Source organism: Sprattus sprattus (genome assembly GCF_963457725.1).
Source record: "Sprattus sprattus genome assembly, chromosome: 10".
In the NCBI taxonomy this organism is placed as follows: domain Eukaryota; kingdom Metazoa; phylum Chordata; class Actinopteri; order Clupeiformes; family Clupeidae; genus Sprattus; species Sprattus sprattus.
In genome coordinates, this window is record NC_137908.1 from 23,137,471 (window position 1) to 23,149,971 (window position 12,501).

The following is a 12,501-nucleotide window of genomic DNA, read 5'->3' on the forward strand; positions in this document are numbered from 1 at the left end:
ATGCCACCTCAACACCAATCTCAGAGCCTGGCTGGTCCTCGCATTGTGCAGGGAGACCTTGGAGCCCTGGCCCCAGCTGTGAGGGAGTTCATTGAGGACAGCATAGCCCTGTGCCAACCCGAGTGCTTGCATATCTGTGATGGCACGGGGGAAGAGAACTCCACTATTCTCACCCAGATGGAAGAGCAGGGCATGATCAAAAAGCTTCAGAAGTATGACAACTGGTGAGTGGGTATCGCCGTGTTCAAAATAACTGTGTTATTGGAATCTATTGGAATTGCAATGGACCCAGTCTGATTACAGTCTAAGGATGCTCATCTACAAGTGTAAAAAATTCAGTCTGAACACAACCTACTAGGCTTTATTTATTGCACTTATGTTATATTTAATCATACGGTTAAACATTACTATATCTGGAATGTTAGCAGTCATTGTTAAATGGGAACTTCCTTTAAATGTTATGCTGGGCATGTTGTCAGCTGGCTCGCGCGAACAGACCCCAGGGATGTGGCACGTGTGGAGAGCAAGACGGTTATTGTGACCCAGGAGCAAAGAGACACTGTGCCATGTCCTGTGGGTGGAGGTGTGTCTCAACTCGGTCGGTGGATGAGCCCTGAGGAGTTTGATAAAGCTTCCTCTCAGAGATTTCCTGGCTGCATGAAAGGTACCGGTACTTTCTATTCATTCGACAATTGCACAATTGTAAAAATAATAAAAGTACATTCAACTTCAGTACACTTGAAGAGATTCAAGAGGAGACATAAAAAAGATATCTTTATCTGTTTGTTTGTTTGTTTGCTCTCTTTTTGAGTGCAGGTCGCACAATGTATGTGATACCCTTCAGTATGGGGCCAGTGGGTTCTCCACTCTCAAAGATCGGCGTGGAACTGACAGACTCCCCTTACGTGGTGGCTAGCATGCGTGTGATGACTCGCATGGGGAAAGCTGTCCTGAATGAGCTGGGAAATGGAGAGTTTGTGCGATGCTTGCACTCCGTGGGCTGTCCCCTTCCACTCAATAGTGCGTGTCTGTCACATGACTAATCTGTCACTTAATTTTTACAAATTCATTACTTAAACTGCAATTACTTCGTAGAAATGTGCCATACATCCATATTACATCATAGACCTCTACCATTATTAATTTATACTAGTGTTGATAAAGTGACCTTATCATTTCTCTTCATCTCACTCTCAGAGCCTCTGGTAAATAACTGGCCTTGTAACCCTGACCTGACGTTGATAGCTCACATCCCAGACCGAAGACAGATTGTTTCATTTGGGAGTGGCTACGGAGGAAACTCACTTTTGGGGAAGAAGTGTTTTGCACTCCGCATTGCCTCACGCATTGCAAAGGAAGAAGGCTGGTTGGCTGAACACATGCTGGTCAGTCAACATACACAAGCATATTACTCATTTTAACACCAAAAAGCACACCAATATAAGCGAGACCTTGGTCCAACCTAACTGGCATGTGCATTGTTTTAGATCCTTGGTATCACAAACCCTGCTGGGAAAAAGAAGTACATGGCAGCTGCCTTCCCAAGTGCCTGTGGTAAAACCAACTTGGCTATGCTCAGTCCCACGCTGCCAGGTTGGAAGGTGGAGTGTGTGGGGGATGACATTGCCTGGATGAAGTTTGATTCTGAAGGTAAGCTCATTGTATGATGTGTGTTATGGCTGTGAAATTTAAAATGGATCAAAATTTTAAATATGCAAAACTGAAATACTGAATCTGACTATTTCAATTGCAAGTCAGTTGGTAATATTAAAGCTTAACTACAGACATTTTGAAATTAAACTTACCAGTCTGTGGGCCACCTTGCTCCTCCATTTTCCTCAGCAATGCATGAAAAACAAATGTAGGAAGGTTTGTACATGCAGACAAGGATATATTATAATGTAACAATATTTTTGATAATTTGACAACAGATATTTGATGTGTAGAGAAATTAGTGCCTAAAAGAAAAACCGTCAAATGACTTCCTAACGCACTAACATTGCATGTGTTTGTTTTCCCTAAAGGAAACTTGCGAGCCATAAATCCAGAGAATGGGTTTTTTGGGGTTGCTCCAGGAACTTCTGGAAAGACCAATCCTAATGCCATGGCAACCATCTGTAAGAACACCATTTTCACAAACGTAGCAGAGACAAGCGATGGGGGTGTGTACTGGGAGGGGATGGACCAAACCCTGCCTGAAGGCATATCTGTCACGTCCTGGAAAAACAAACCCTGGAAGAAGGAGGACAGTGAGTCATCTTAATCTATATCTGTCTTTCTCACTGGTATTCTGTCACTCTTTTACAGTCATCTTTGGCTTTCCCTCTGGCATTCTCTCACTTATTAACAGTCATTTCTCTATGCCTTTCTCTCTGTCATTCTTTCACTCTTTTACAGTCATTTCTCTATCTTTCTCACTCTTTCCCCATACCCACTTTCCCCACCTCCATGTTGTTCTCCTCATTGTTACGACACCCACCCCCCCCCCCCCCCCCCCATGCTCCTTGTCCTTTTGCTCAGTTCTAATCCATATCATTCGCTGCCTGCATTCTCAGGTGGAGATGAGCCCAGTGCCCATCCAAACTCGCGCTTCTGCACACCTGCTGAACAGTGCCCCATCATTGACCCACTGTGGGAGTCCCCTGAGGGGGTACCCATCGAAGCCATCATCTTTGGTGGAAGGAGACCTGAAGGTGAGTTTTCCGTCTATTACATTACATACCCGGACGTACGGACACGTACACGCACAGCTTCACACACATGTTCTTTCTTCACTCACTCAGTGCCCAACCATTGCTTACTTCTTTGCAGGCGTTCCTCTAGTGTATGAGGCCTTTAACTGGCAGCATGGCGTCTTTGTGGGCGCTGCCATGAGATCTGAGGCTACGGCTGCAGCTGAATTCAGAGGTGAGGCCTTCCTCTCATGGTTCACAGAACATACTTAAAGACTATGTAGCTGTAGCAAACAGATGAATGTTGAAGCAAACATTCACATACCCTCTCTGATTTTGTTATGTGTACCCATCATCAGGAAAGGTGATCATGCATGACCCCTTCGCCATGCGTCCCTTCTTTGGCTACAACTTTGGCGATTACTTAGCCCACTGGTTGAGCATGGCTCAGCGCCCTAACGCTAAGCTGCCCAAGATCTTCCACGTCAATTGGTTCAGAATGAGCCCCACCGGAGGTTTCCTCTGGCCAGGCTTTGGTGAGAACGTCCGCGTACTTGAATGGATGTTCCGTCGGCTCAATGGAGAGTCTGGGGCAATACCCTCTGCTGTAGGCTATCTCCCTGCGCCTGGCGCTCTCAACCTATGTGGCTTACAAGAGGCATTGGACCTGGATCAGCTGTTCCATCTCTCCAGAGAGTTCTGGGAAAAGGAAGTTCAGGACATCCAATCTTATTTCCACAAAGAGGTGAATGATGACCTGCCAAAAGAGGTACAGATTGAGCTGGAACAACTGGCAAGAAGAGTACAACGGTTGTGAAAGACAATTTCTTAGCATTGTTAATTCCCCTGTAGCTTAAATGCCTTTCAAAAATGATAATATTTAGTATTTTAGTTAATTTGAGCTCATAATCTGTAAAACTGTTTGGATTCAACATAACGTTAATTTAATGAAAGGCTACAGCTCTGACACATCTGTTCTGTTAGTGTTCGAACACTAACACAGTGGAACAATGGCCCATCATAATATTTGTCAATCTGAGATGTTTATCGCTTGAAAAGGCTTTCTTTTTTGAAAATCTTGTTATTTAATGACATAACTTATTTGCACACAATTGCAAACATGACATTTGTTATTTGTATGGTGATTATATTATTCTAAGTTACAGCAATGTTCTAGTACTGTCCAAGATGCCTCTGTACCTCATGATAAGAAATGTATTACTCTCAGTTTTTGTACATGTACTTGTTTTGTTTCATACTTGTTTTTTTCATGTCCAATAAGTAAGAGATCTGAATAAATATGTCAAGAAACTCCATCTCATCCCCTGAGAATTGTGGGCAATATTACTTTGTGTATATGTAGGCTATACAGTATTTGTGTCTTAGGAATGTCATAGTATCTGAATATTTACTTTGGATGGACATTCTGTTGAGCTGTCCAATTTGTTCATATTTGAAGAAGTAAGATTAAGAAGTATTTACAAACCAGCACACACACTTTCTTCAAAAAACAGAAAGCAACTCTACACATGGCTTATTTAAGGGATAATGTCTAGTCCACTGGTCATTCTTGAAAAAATACTGTACATCCTGACAGGATGAACAGATCTTGGATCACCCTGACGGGATTTATTTTTCAAGAATGACTGACAGACTATACATTATCCCACTTCTTATATGGTTACTTCCCAAAACGAAAAAAGATATTTCTCCAAAATATGCCGTTTTTTAATGATTTTGTAGATGTTTCGTGGCTTCCACTCTAAAACTAAATATCTCATCAATAAATTTACAAATTTAGATTCATTAACTTAAAAATTATCAGGAAAGGCCAGTTTATAAAAGGTATTGGAAAGAACCCAGATAGGATGCACATTGGATATTGAGTGGAAGGCTGTTCCAGAGTTTAGGGGCCAAATCTGCAAATTAATGGTCACCCAGGAACAGCCAGACGACTTTGATTAAAAGATCTGAGAATATAGGAATGGGTGGTCCTCTCCACCACCTACACAATCACTTTGTAAAATACGTGTGAATTGGAAAATTAAAAAAGAAGAGTGAGAAAAAGCCCTTTTACATTGTACTGAAAATGCTATAGTCCAAATAAAAATATGCAAAAAATCCAATTATTATGTATAGAAAATGCAATCACATTGCATTCCTGGAGTGATGCAATACGTTGCGATCATAAAATGTACAGTAAAAGTTATACATCCATAGAATGGGATGCATTATAATGATAATATAGATAGGAGAAGTTTTCTAGTTTTCAAAAGAAGTTAGCTGACGTTTACAAAGCTTTGATCTGCTATTGCTGCCTGTGTCATGTAGGATAGAGTAGTGTCTGAAATATCTTTATGACATGCTGGGCCAACAGAGCGGAATGTGCACACAGGCTATTTGAGTTGCTGAGCTGATAAGCTATTGAACCACATAGGCTATGTATGTGCATGTGTAACACATCATACACACTGTTACACATGCATGAGCACACATGTTGATCATGCAAACATAAGCCAAAGTCTACTCTAAACATGTGTGCACTGTAACACTTTGGACAGAGTAAAAACTTTTGTCTAACTTTAGCCTGTCTGTACCAATCACATGAGTTGTAGATCTAGATCTATAGAATTTGTAAAGTCTAGATAAGCTATCTAGATAAGCTATCTAATCAACAGCATAGCAAGCTAAAATAGCAGGCTGGTCAACAGCATAACATGCCAAAAACATTACATAAAACTTATACAACATACATTCTATGAAGAAATATTTTAACCTCATTCATCCAGTTCCTCCTAGTTCATCGAGATCAAGCTCTATATTGCGCTGTCTCATTGTCCTTGGCATTTAAAGACTTGGTAAGAAAAATACTGTTCTCCCCATATCTCCGTTACCCCCCGCTGTGTCAGTTATCCTGCGAAAGCACTCTCCTGCCCTGTATTTGCGACCGCTAGCGCACACAAACACACATGGATTTTCAACACACACAAACACACACACAACTGACTGCACAAACTTCTAACAGAGAGACAAGAGAGTGCAGGTCCTGTATACCTGTCAAGTGAACATAACTGAAATCTATGAGGTCAGTGATTGAAATCCGTGAGCCATCCCAACATTTGGAGGTCTGATATTTCTTTAAAATGACCACTGCAAAAAAATTGGCAGTAGGAGAAACAAAATTATCTAAATATGTAATGAACCATAATACCACAGCTAAGGACGTATTTCAGCAACTGTGTGACACAATTGAGAATGCTGGCCTGTCATGGAAGTTGCTCCAAGGAAACACAATAGAAGGCGCACCATCAATGATCAGAATCTCAGTAGAATATTTATTTCAGATAACTAAATGGAAAGACTTTGACGGACAAATGAAATCATAGAATTGAAATATATTTATTTTAAATAAATGTATTCCATAAAATAAAATACTTCTGATTTTTGGTGAATCTTTATTTAGTTTTTTCCCTTTGTTTTGTTTGTTTGCAGCCTTGTTACCAGCTATACAAAAGTGGAGCACTACAGCACTTGCATTAAAATGTGCATGTATGAAGAAAAAAAATGTGTCAATGAAGACATTATCCCACTATTACTGTTGTATATGTAAGTCATGGGCTATCAATGAGACAAATGACCCAAACATGCAACACATTTCATTGCCTCTGTACTTGTATTCTGTGCAAAAACAATAAATTGAATCCAATAACAAACACCTTTATCCAAATACCATCATGCATTGCCCAGGAATTGAGCCTATAGGTCAGCGACTTGTTATTCAATAATACTAACCATTGTACCACTGACCAAACAAATTTGGCAAACTCAAAAGTGGTATCTACAGTATCTTGATAGGCAAGCCAACAGATTAAAAAAATCCTACTGACCTGCTTGACGCTCATCGCTGATCTAATAGAAGTAACAACAACACAACCTCAGCAATTTCCAGTACTGTGATTTGCAAATCTCTTCACATGTTTCTCTACAATAGAAGAATCATTTCGCTATCGATATAAACTCTATTCCACCAGTTTTCCCTTAGTGATAGATATACTAGATATACTCACTTTCATTCTTGCCCATCTCAGATCGCCATTCAACTTGGCAAACAGCCTACTGGAACATGAAGTTGAAAGTGTTGTCATGTCGTTCACAAAAGCTTGGATGGGAGGTTTCCTGAAAGTAACTGAATGCCTTCCACAACAGACTGTGTGACTGATCCAAAGGCATTAGTGAGGTCCAAAAATACCTCATGGAGGTTGGGTGTATTGAGATCAATATCGCTCATTTCATCAGAATCAGAATCAGAAACAGATTTATTGTCAAGTAGGTGTAAGCCTACCTGAATTTTGCTCTGGTGTATGGGTGCATACAGTAAAACATAAAAACATAAAAAACATACATACACACACAATAAGTACTACACATAACATAAAACATACTAAGTACTACACATAACAAAAAGTACTACAGATATTACACAGTATGGAAACATATACATAAAAAGGGTGTATACAAAAGTAAAGTGAGAGGTAAAATGCAAAAAAAAGCAGGGCAAGAGTGCAAAAGTGAGTGTGCAATGTGCATTGTGCAATGTAAAGAAGTGAAATGTGAGTTAACATAACTCAGATTTGGGGTTAGGGGGCGGGACAAGAGTCCAAGACAGGTGGGGATCCCGGGCCTTGTTAATAAGGCCAGCTGCAAAAAAGCTGTTTTTGTGGCGTGAGGTTTTGGTCCTGATGGACAACAGCTTCCTGCCGGAGGGGAGGACCTCGAAGAGTTTGTGACTCGGGTGGGAGGGATCAGCTGCAATCTTACCTGCCCGCCTCAGGGTCCTAGAGGCAAACAGGTCCTGTAAAGATGGCAGATTGCAGATTGCAGTCTGCCCTTGTCATTGGCAGTGGCAGCAGCGTACCAGACGGTGATGGATGAGGGGAGGATGGACTCGATGATGCAGCTCCCACTTGAGGTCCTGGGAGATGATGGAGCCCAGGAAGTGGAAGGACTCCGCAGTGTTGACTGGGGTGGGTTGGGCTGCGTTCCTTCTAAAGTCTACAACCATCTCCACTGTTTTCAGAGCATGTCCGTTCTGTATCATTTATTTAGGCCTAGAATGTCAAATGTCCAAACAAGCATAACTTGTGATAGCTTACATATTCAATTTAATAATTATAACAATATGCTTGGATATGTTGTCTCTTGTGTCTGTGTTTGGACAGTGGGGGTGACTCACAGATTTTCAATCACTGACCCCACGGAACAGTCATGTTAACTTGACAGGTATGTAGCCTACTTAGAGGAGTATATTACTCCTTTTCCTGGTAGGCTTCACATGTCTCGCTACTTTTATAAGAAATGTATTTAATTCACACACAAACACACACACACACACAGTCTCTAGCCTGTAATGCTTACTGCTTTGGTTACATAAACATAGCCTATACGAAGGTGCCACTTTGGCTTCTGGTTGGTACATGAACAGCACAGCTAAAATGAACCAGGGCACTTGACAGTGGAGATATATGGACGTCAATCCCAAACCATAAATCCCTGAGTGGAATCAAGAGGGAAATGGGCTGCATTGGGAAGTGCATATCGTAGCACTGGATCTAGACACTGAATTGAATGTTATGGGTCAATAAGCTAATGCTAGCCAGAATATAAAATGAGTGAGTGTGTGGTTTACTCTAGTCTAAGGGTCTGTTCAAAATGCTTAAAAATGCTGTCTAACGTGATATCTTACTGGACAGCAGGGTATCGAGGACTGTTCTAAACCGTTGTTCTGTCTTTTCCTGTTAAGTAAGCAAAAATGCTGGGTAGCATCGATGCTGACTCGCGCCCCAGCTCTCTAACCAGAAACAAATTAAATCAAAGATGGCGGAAGAAGTCACTGATTTGCGGGTCCAGTCAAGCAACTTCCTAGCCTGACGATGTCAGAATATGAGTCTGATGCTGAGCCATTGGGCTGTGATTATGGGGCGTGTTTCAACGAACCAGGGAAAAAAATGCCTCTTCGCTCAATTGGATACCTACAACTAATCAGAGCAACATAGTATGACCATCTGATACATTAAAACTTTTACCGGATCCCGTAAGAAGGACGGCAAAAACATATTTTCGATCGACAAATGCCTTAATCGCGTTTCTCTGTTCCTCTTTCAAAATGAATGTGCTGTCAATATCTGTGAGATATGCCTGCTCACGTACTTATTAGCAGCAAGGCTATAGCTAGCTACTATTTGTATCAATGGATTTTTTGTCTAAGCCTTAGCAATAACCTATCAATAATGGTCTAGAGCGCTTCTGTTAAGACCTACAATCCTCGGCAACATTCGTGTTGCACATACACAACTAACCGAGTCAATGTAGACATAAAAAAGACGTGTAGATAGCTTAAATCATATAAAATATGTCCCACTAAGCTCCCGAGACGGCGCCATCTTTGTTCGATGTATAATCTATCTATCTAATCAACTCAAGCGTTGGTTGGTCATCTGTCCATCAACGTATAAAGCCCGCCCTTACAATTTGATTGGTCAGATCGCTTTTCCGAAAACTTGAATCTCTCCCAACTAGCTCAAAGCCAGACTGAATCTCCCAGACCAAAAATGTTGTGGGCGGAGTTCAGGCTGGTATCCAGGCTAGCAACTTCCTTCACCAATGTAAGTTTTTTTCAGCTTCTTTTCTTGAAAAGTAACCGATAAATAAACATTGTACTTTGTCATAATGCCATGACTGATTAACAAAATTAGTCTGATTTCGTTAGCGAGGTATCCGTTAGCCAGGTCGCTAACATTAACTATTGATTGTTAGCGGGCTTGCTGATATTAGTTCAGCCAGGACAGGTATATATGTCCAACTACATGTTAGTTAAGAAGTGAACTGTTGTTTATGACCATCTAGAAAATGTGCATTGTAACTGTACACAAATGTACTGTAAACATAATCTGCTCTCAAAAAAGATCAAGGCTAATGTTCAACATCCAACTGTCATAACTGTCATCTGTTAACTCTCTGCTATCAGCTATCAATGGCTAGTTAGTCATCAACCCAAGTCCTGTTACACCAACTTCTTAGCCAGTTGTCTTGTCGTGGTTTAAAAAAGTTTTAATCATAATAATATTTAGTCATAATATTTTATTTCAATGTAGGGTCATCGTTAGATATAGCACGTTTTATCCAGGCCAGAGTGGAGTAAGATAGTCTTTTCACAGGACAACGCAACAGTGTGATGGAAGGGTGGAAATAAGTATTACAAAGGTACACTGCAGCTACAGAAACCAGTTAAAGAAGTAGTGGCATTTACATATTCAATGAAATTTGCTGTTTGTTCAGACAGGTACTTAGTTCCAGTGGCCTTTCGACCGTGGTCACCCCATTTCAGGCCAGAAATAAGTGGGACAGCCTGGAAGAAAAGCATATGGTATGACCAGATAGTCACACATGACCATTGAAATATTACATGCACTGATCCAAAATGTACTGACAGCGGTGTGAAAAAAAGTATGTACTTTCATCTGTAGGAGCTGAAGTGCCCACCTATAGCAGGGGCAGACAATGGGGAGGACACAGCTGCCTCGTGGCCTTGGTACTCTGCCATGGATGGGCTGCTGGGCCAGAGGCACTACATCACACCACCCGTGCTGCGTGCCTCTTTGGCCTACAGCTCATCCATGGCGGAGCTTAACTCCACGGGTGCCATGCCCTTCCCACCACCGAGAGAGAAGAGGCAGAAGATAAGCTGGAAAAGAGGGAGAAGGAAGCTGCACAATAACATGGCTTTCCTTTGCAAGATGATGGAAAGAGATCAGGCCTTGGAGATCGAGCGTCAGCGGAAGGAGGTGGAGCGTCAGCAGAAGGTTGACAAACGATTGGACAGACTGCTGGCAATTATGGAGCGAATTGCAAAGAAATATATTAATAATTAAACATTGACAGCATTATGATTATGATTATGATGATAAGTTCATATAATGATGACACAACAAAAGAGTTCAGTTAAATTAAATTAAAATAACTTTTTTTTATTGGAAAGGATCCCAAGCAAGCACAAGTTCACAAGTGGCGAGAAAAAACTCCCATGTAGGAAGAAGTTTGTGAGCGTGTGGTTTACTCTTAGTCAAATTAACACACTGCAGTGTATCTTCAGCGTCTCATCTGATCTATCCGCTCAAAGCACTCCAAAAACTCAACACAGCTCTATTTCATTTAGTGCAATATTTAATGGACATTCTTGTGTAGCAGCAAAACATCAATGTCCCATCAACGTCCCAACTATAACACAGCAATATCTTGGTAAAATGTCAAGATATGAGAATGTAGCCATAACCAAATATATTAGTGATGATTCACCATTAATCAATACATCAAACAGCATCAAGTTGCAAATCATCTAAAGATGTGCTAAATATGTGATTTGAAATTTCAACTGAACAAAGAAGAGAATATGTCTATTAGTGGAAGTGAAATACTGTATAGTATTCATAATAACCCAGATAGCAAGCATGTTTTGGTCCACTGGTGGGTTTTGGTTCTGGTCCGCTCTCAGACTACCTTCATCTTTACCGTGACTGAGTGTGGATATTAAGAAAATCGCATTACACGTTAGCAAGTCATGAAATTTGTAAATCATATCTTTGGCATCATCTTATTAAAAATATCAGCTTCTATACGGAAAAAGTTAATGGTACTAGAAGGCTCTCAAGGTGAAAAATGACTTGGTCAATTAAAGACTAAAGTATAAATGAGTAAAGAAGAAGACTGTAACTCAGCAGCAGGCTGCCTGAAAACCAGTGAGGGGAAGGCCAGCGGTCCCCCAGCTCTGACAGTGGCCTTTAGTGGTCAGTGGTCCACTGGCCTTTTGCTATCAGGGTGCGGTTCATTAGTGTTTAATCACCTGTCACTGAATTGCTGTGTTCTCAATAATATAATATATAAACTTTACTACTATACTCATCCACGGAGGCTACCATGTTGCAAAGACATGTTTCTACAGTAGCCCAAAAAGGTCCATCTAAAATGGACTCTAGAGAGACTCTAGAGGGAGGCCTGCCCTGTGTTTATGCCACCTGACGGTCGGCGTAGGTTCATGGTAAAGGAAGTGCGGGGAAGCCTATTCAGTTGGATGCAATCACCAATCTCACAGCTTGATGCTGCTCAATCCTGCACAAGATTAAATGTGAGTAGATTTGTCCTACCCTATGACATTGTCCTCCAACAAATGTGTATGCTTTGGGAAATGTAGACCTCTGCATCTGCGGTGTTGTTTATCCGTTCTTTACATTTAGAGGTCACTGGCGCATCTTTACCGCCATGAAGCGCATACCTCTCAGATGAATGGCCAATAAACTGGTTTGACACTTCTCTCTTAGGTGCACTTGTCGTTGTGATAGATTGGACCAGATTCGTCAAAGATTTTGAAAAATACTATTGTCTGCGTTAATACAGGTTGTTATCATCAAAATAGACATTCTCAGGAGAAAAGAGTTGGTGGTGAAATGCTATATTGCCAACCCTGAAGAAAAGAGTTGGAGATAGCACTTTTAGATTTGATGCCATTGCCTTGTGCCTCAATACACTGCACAGAGACATGCCTTTGTCCCACATCCCATACATCTTGTGACCACAGGGGAGCCCAAAATAACACTGTTAACACAGATAAAACACAGCTATACTTTATAGGGCTCACATTAACCAAGATGCTGTTGTTGCAAGCATTGTGATGATGTGGTTGTTGCCTGACATTGAAAGGTATAATGAACAGACTTAATTAATTGGGTATTATTACAATGGTCGAGATGTTCATAGATTCAAATGAATAAAGGCCATA

The 12,501-nt window shown here is 41.0% G+C and overlaps 1 protein-coding gene across 1 annotated transcript; it reads left to right on the forward strand.

The window, feature by feature from the left end:
• pck1 (phosphoenolpyruvate carboxykinase 1 (soluble)) lies at nucleotides 1-3,489 on the forward strand (the record flags this gene model as incomplete). Its single annotated transcript, XM_080846575.1, has 9 exons — nucleotides 1-224; nucleotides 480-664; nucleotides 817-1,020; nucleotides 1,198-1,385; nucleotides 1,488-1,650; nucleotides 2,025-2,249; nucleotides 2,556-2,693; nucleotides 2,812-2,907; nucleotides 3,032-3,489. 9 exons carry the CDS (start codon nucleotides 1-3, stop codon nucleotides 3,487-3,489), a joined length of 1,881 nt encoding a protein of 626 aa, XP_080702701.1.
• Between the last annotated feature and the right edge of the window lie 9,012 nt (nucleotides 3,490-12,501).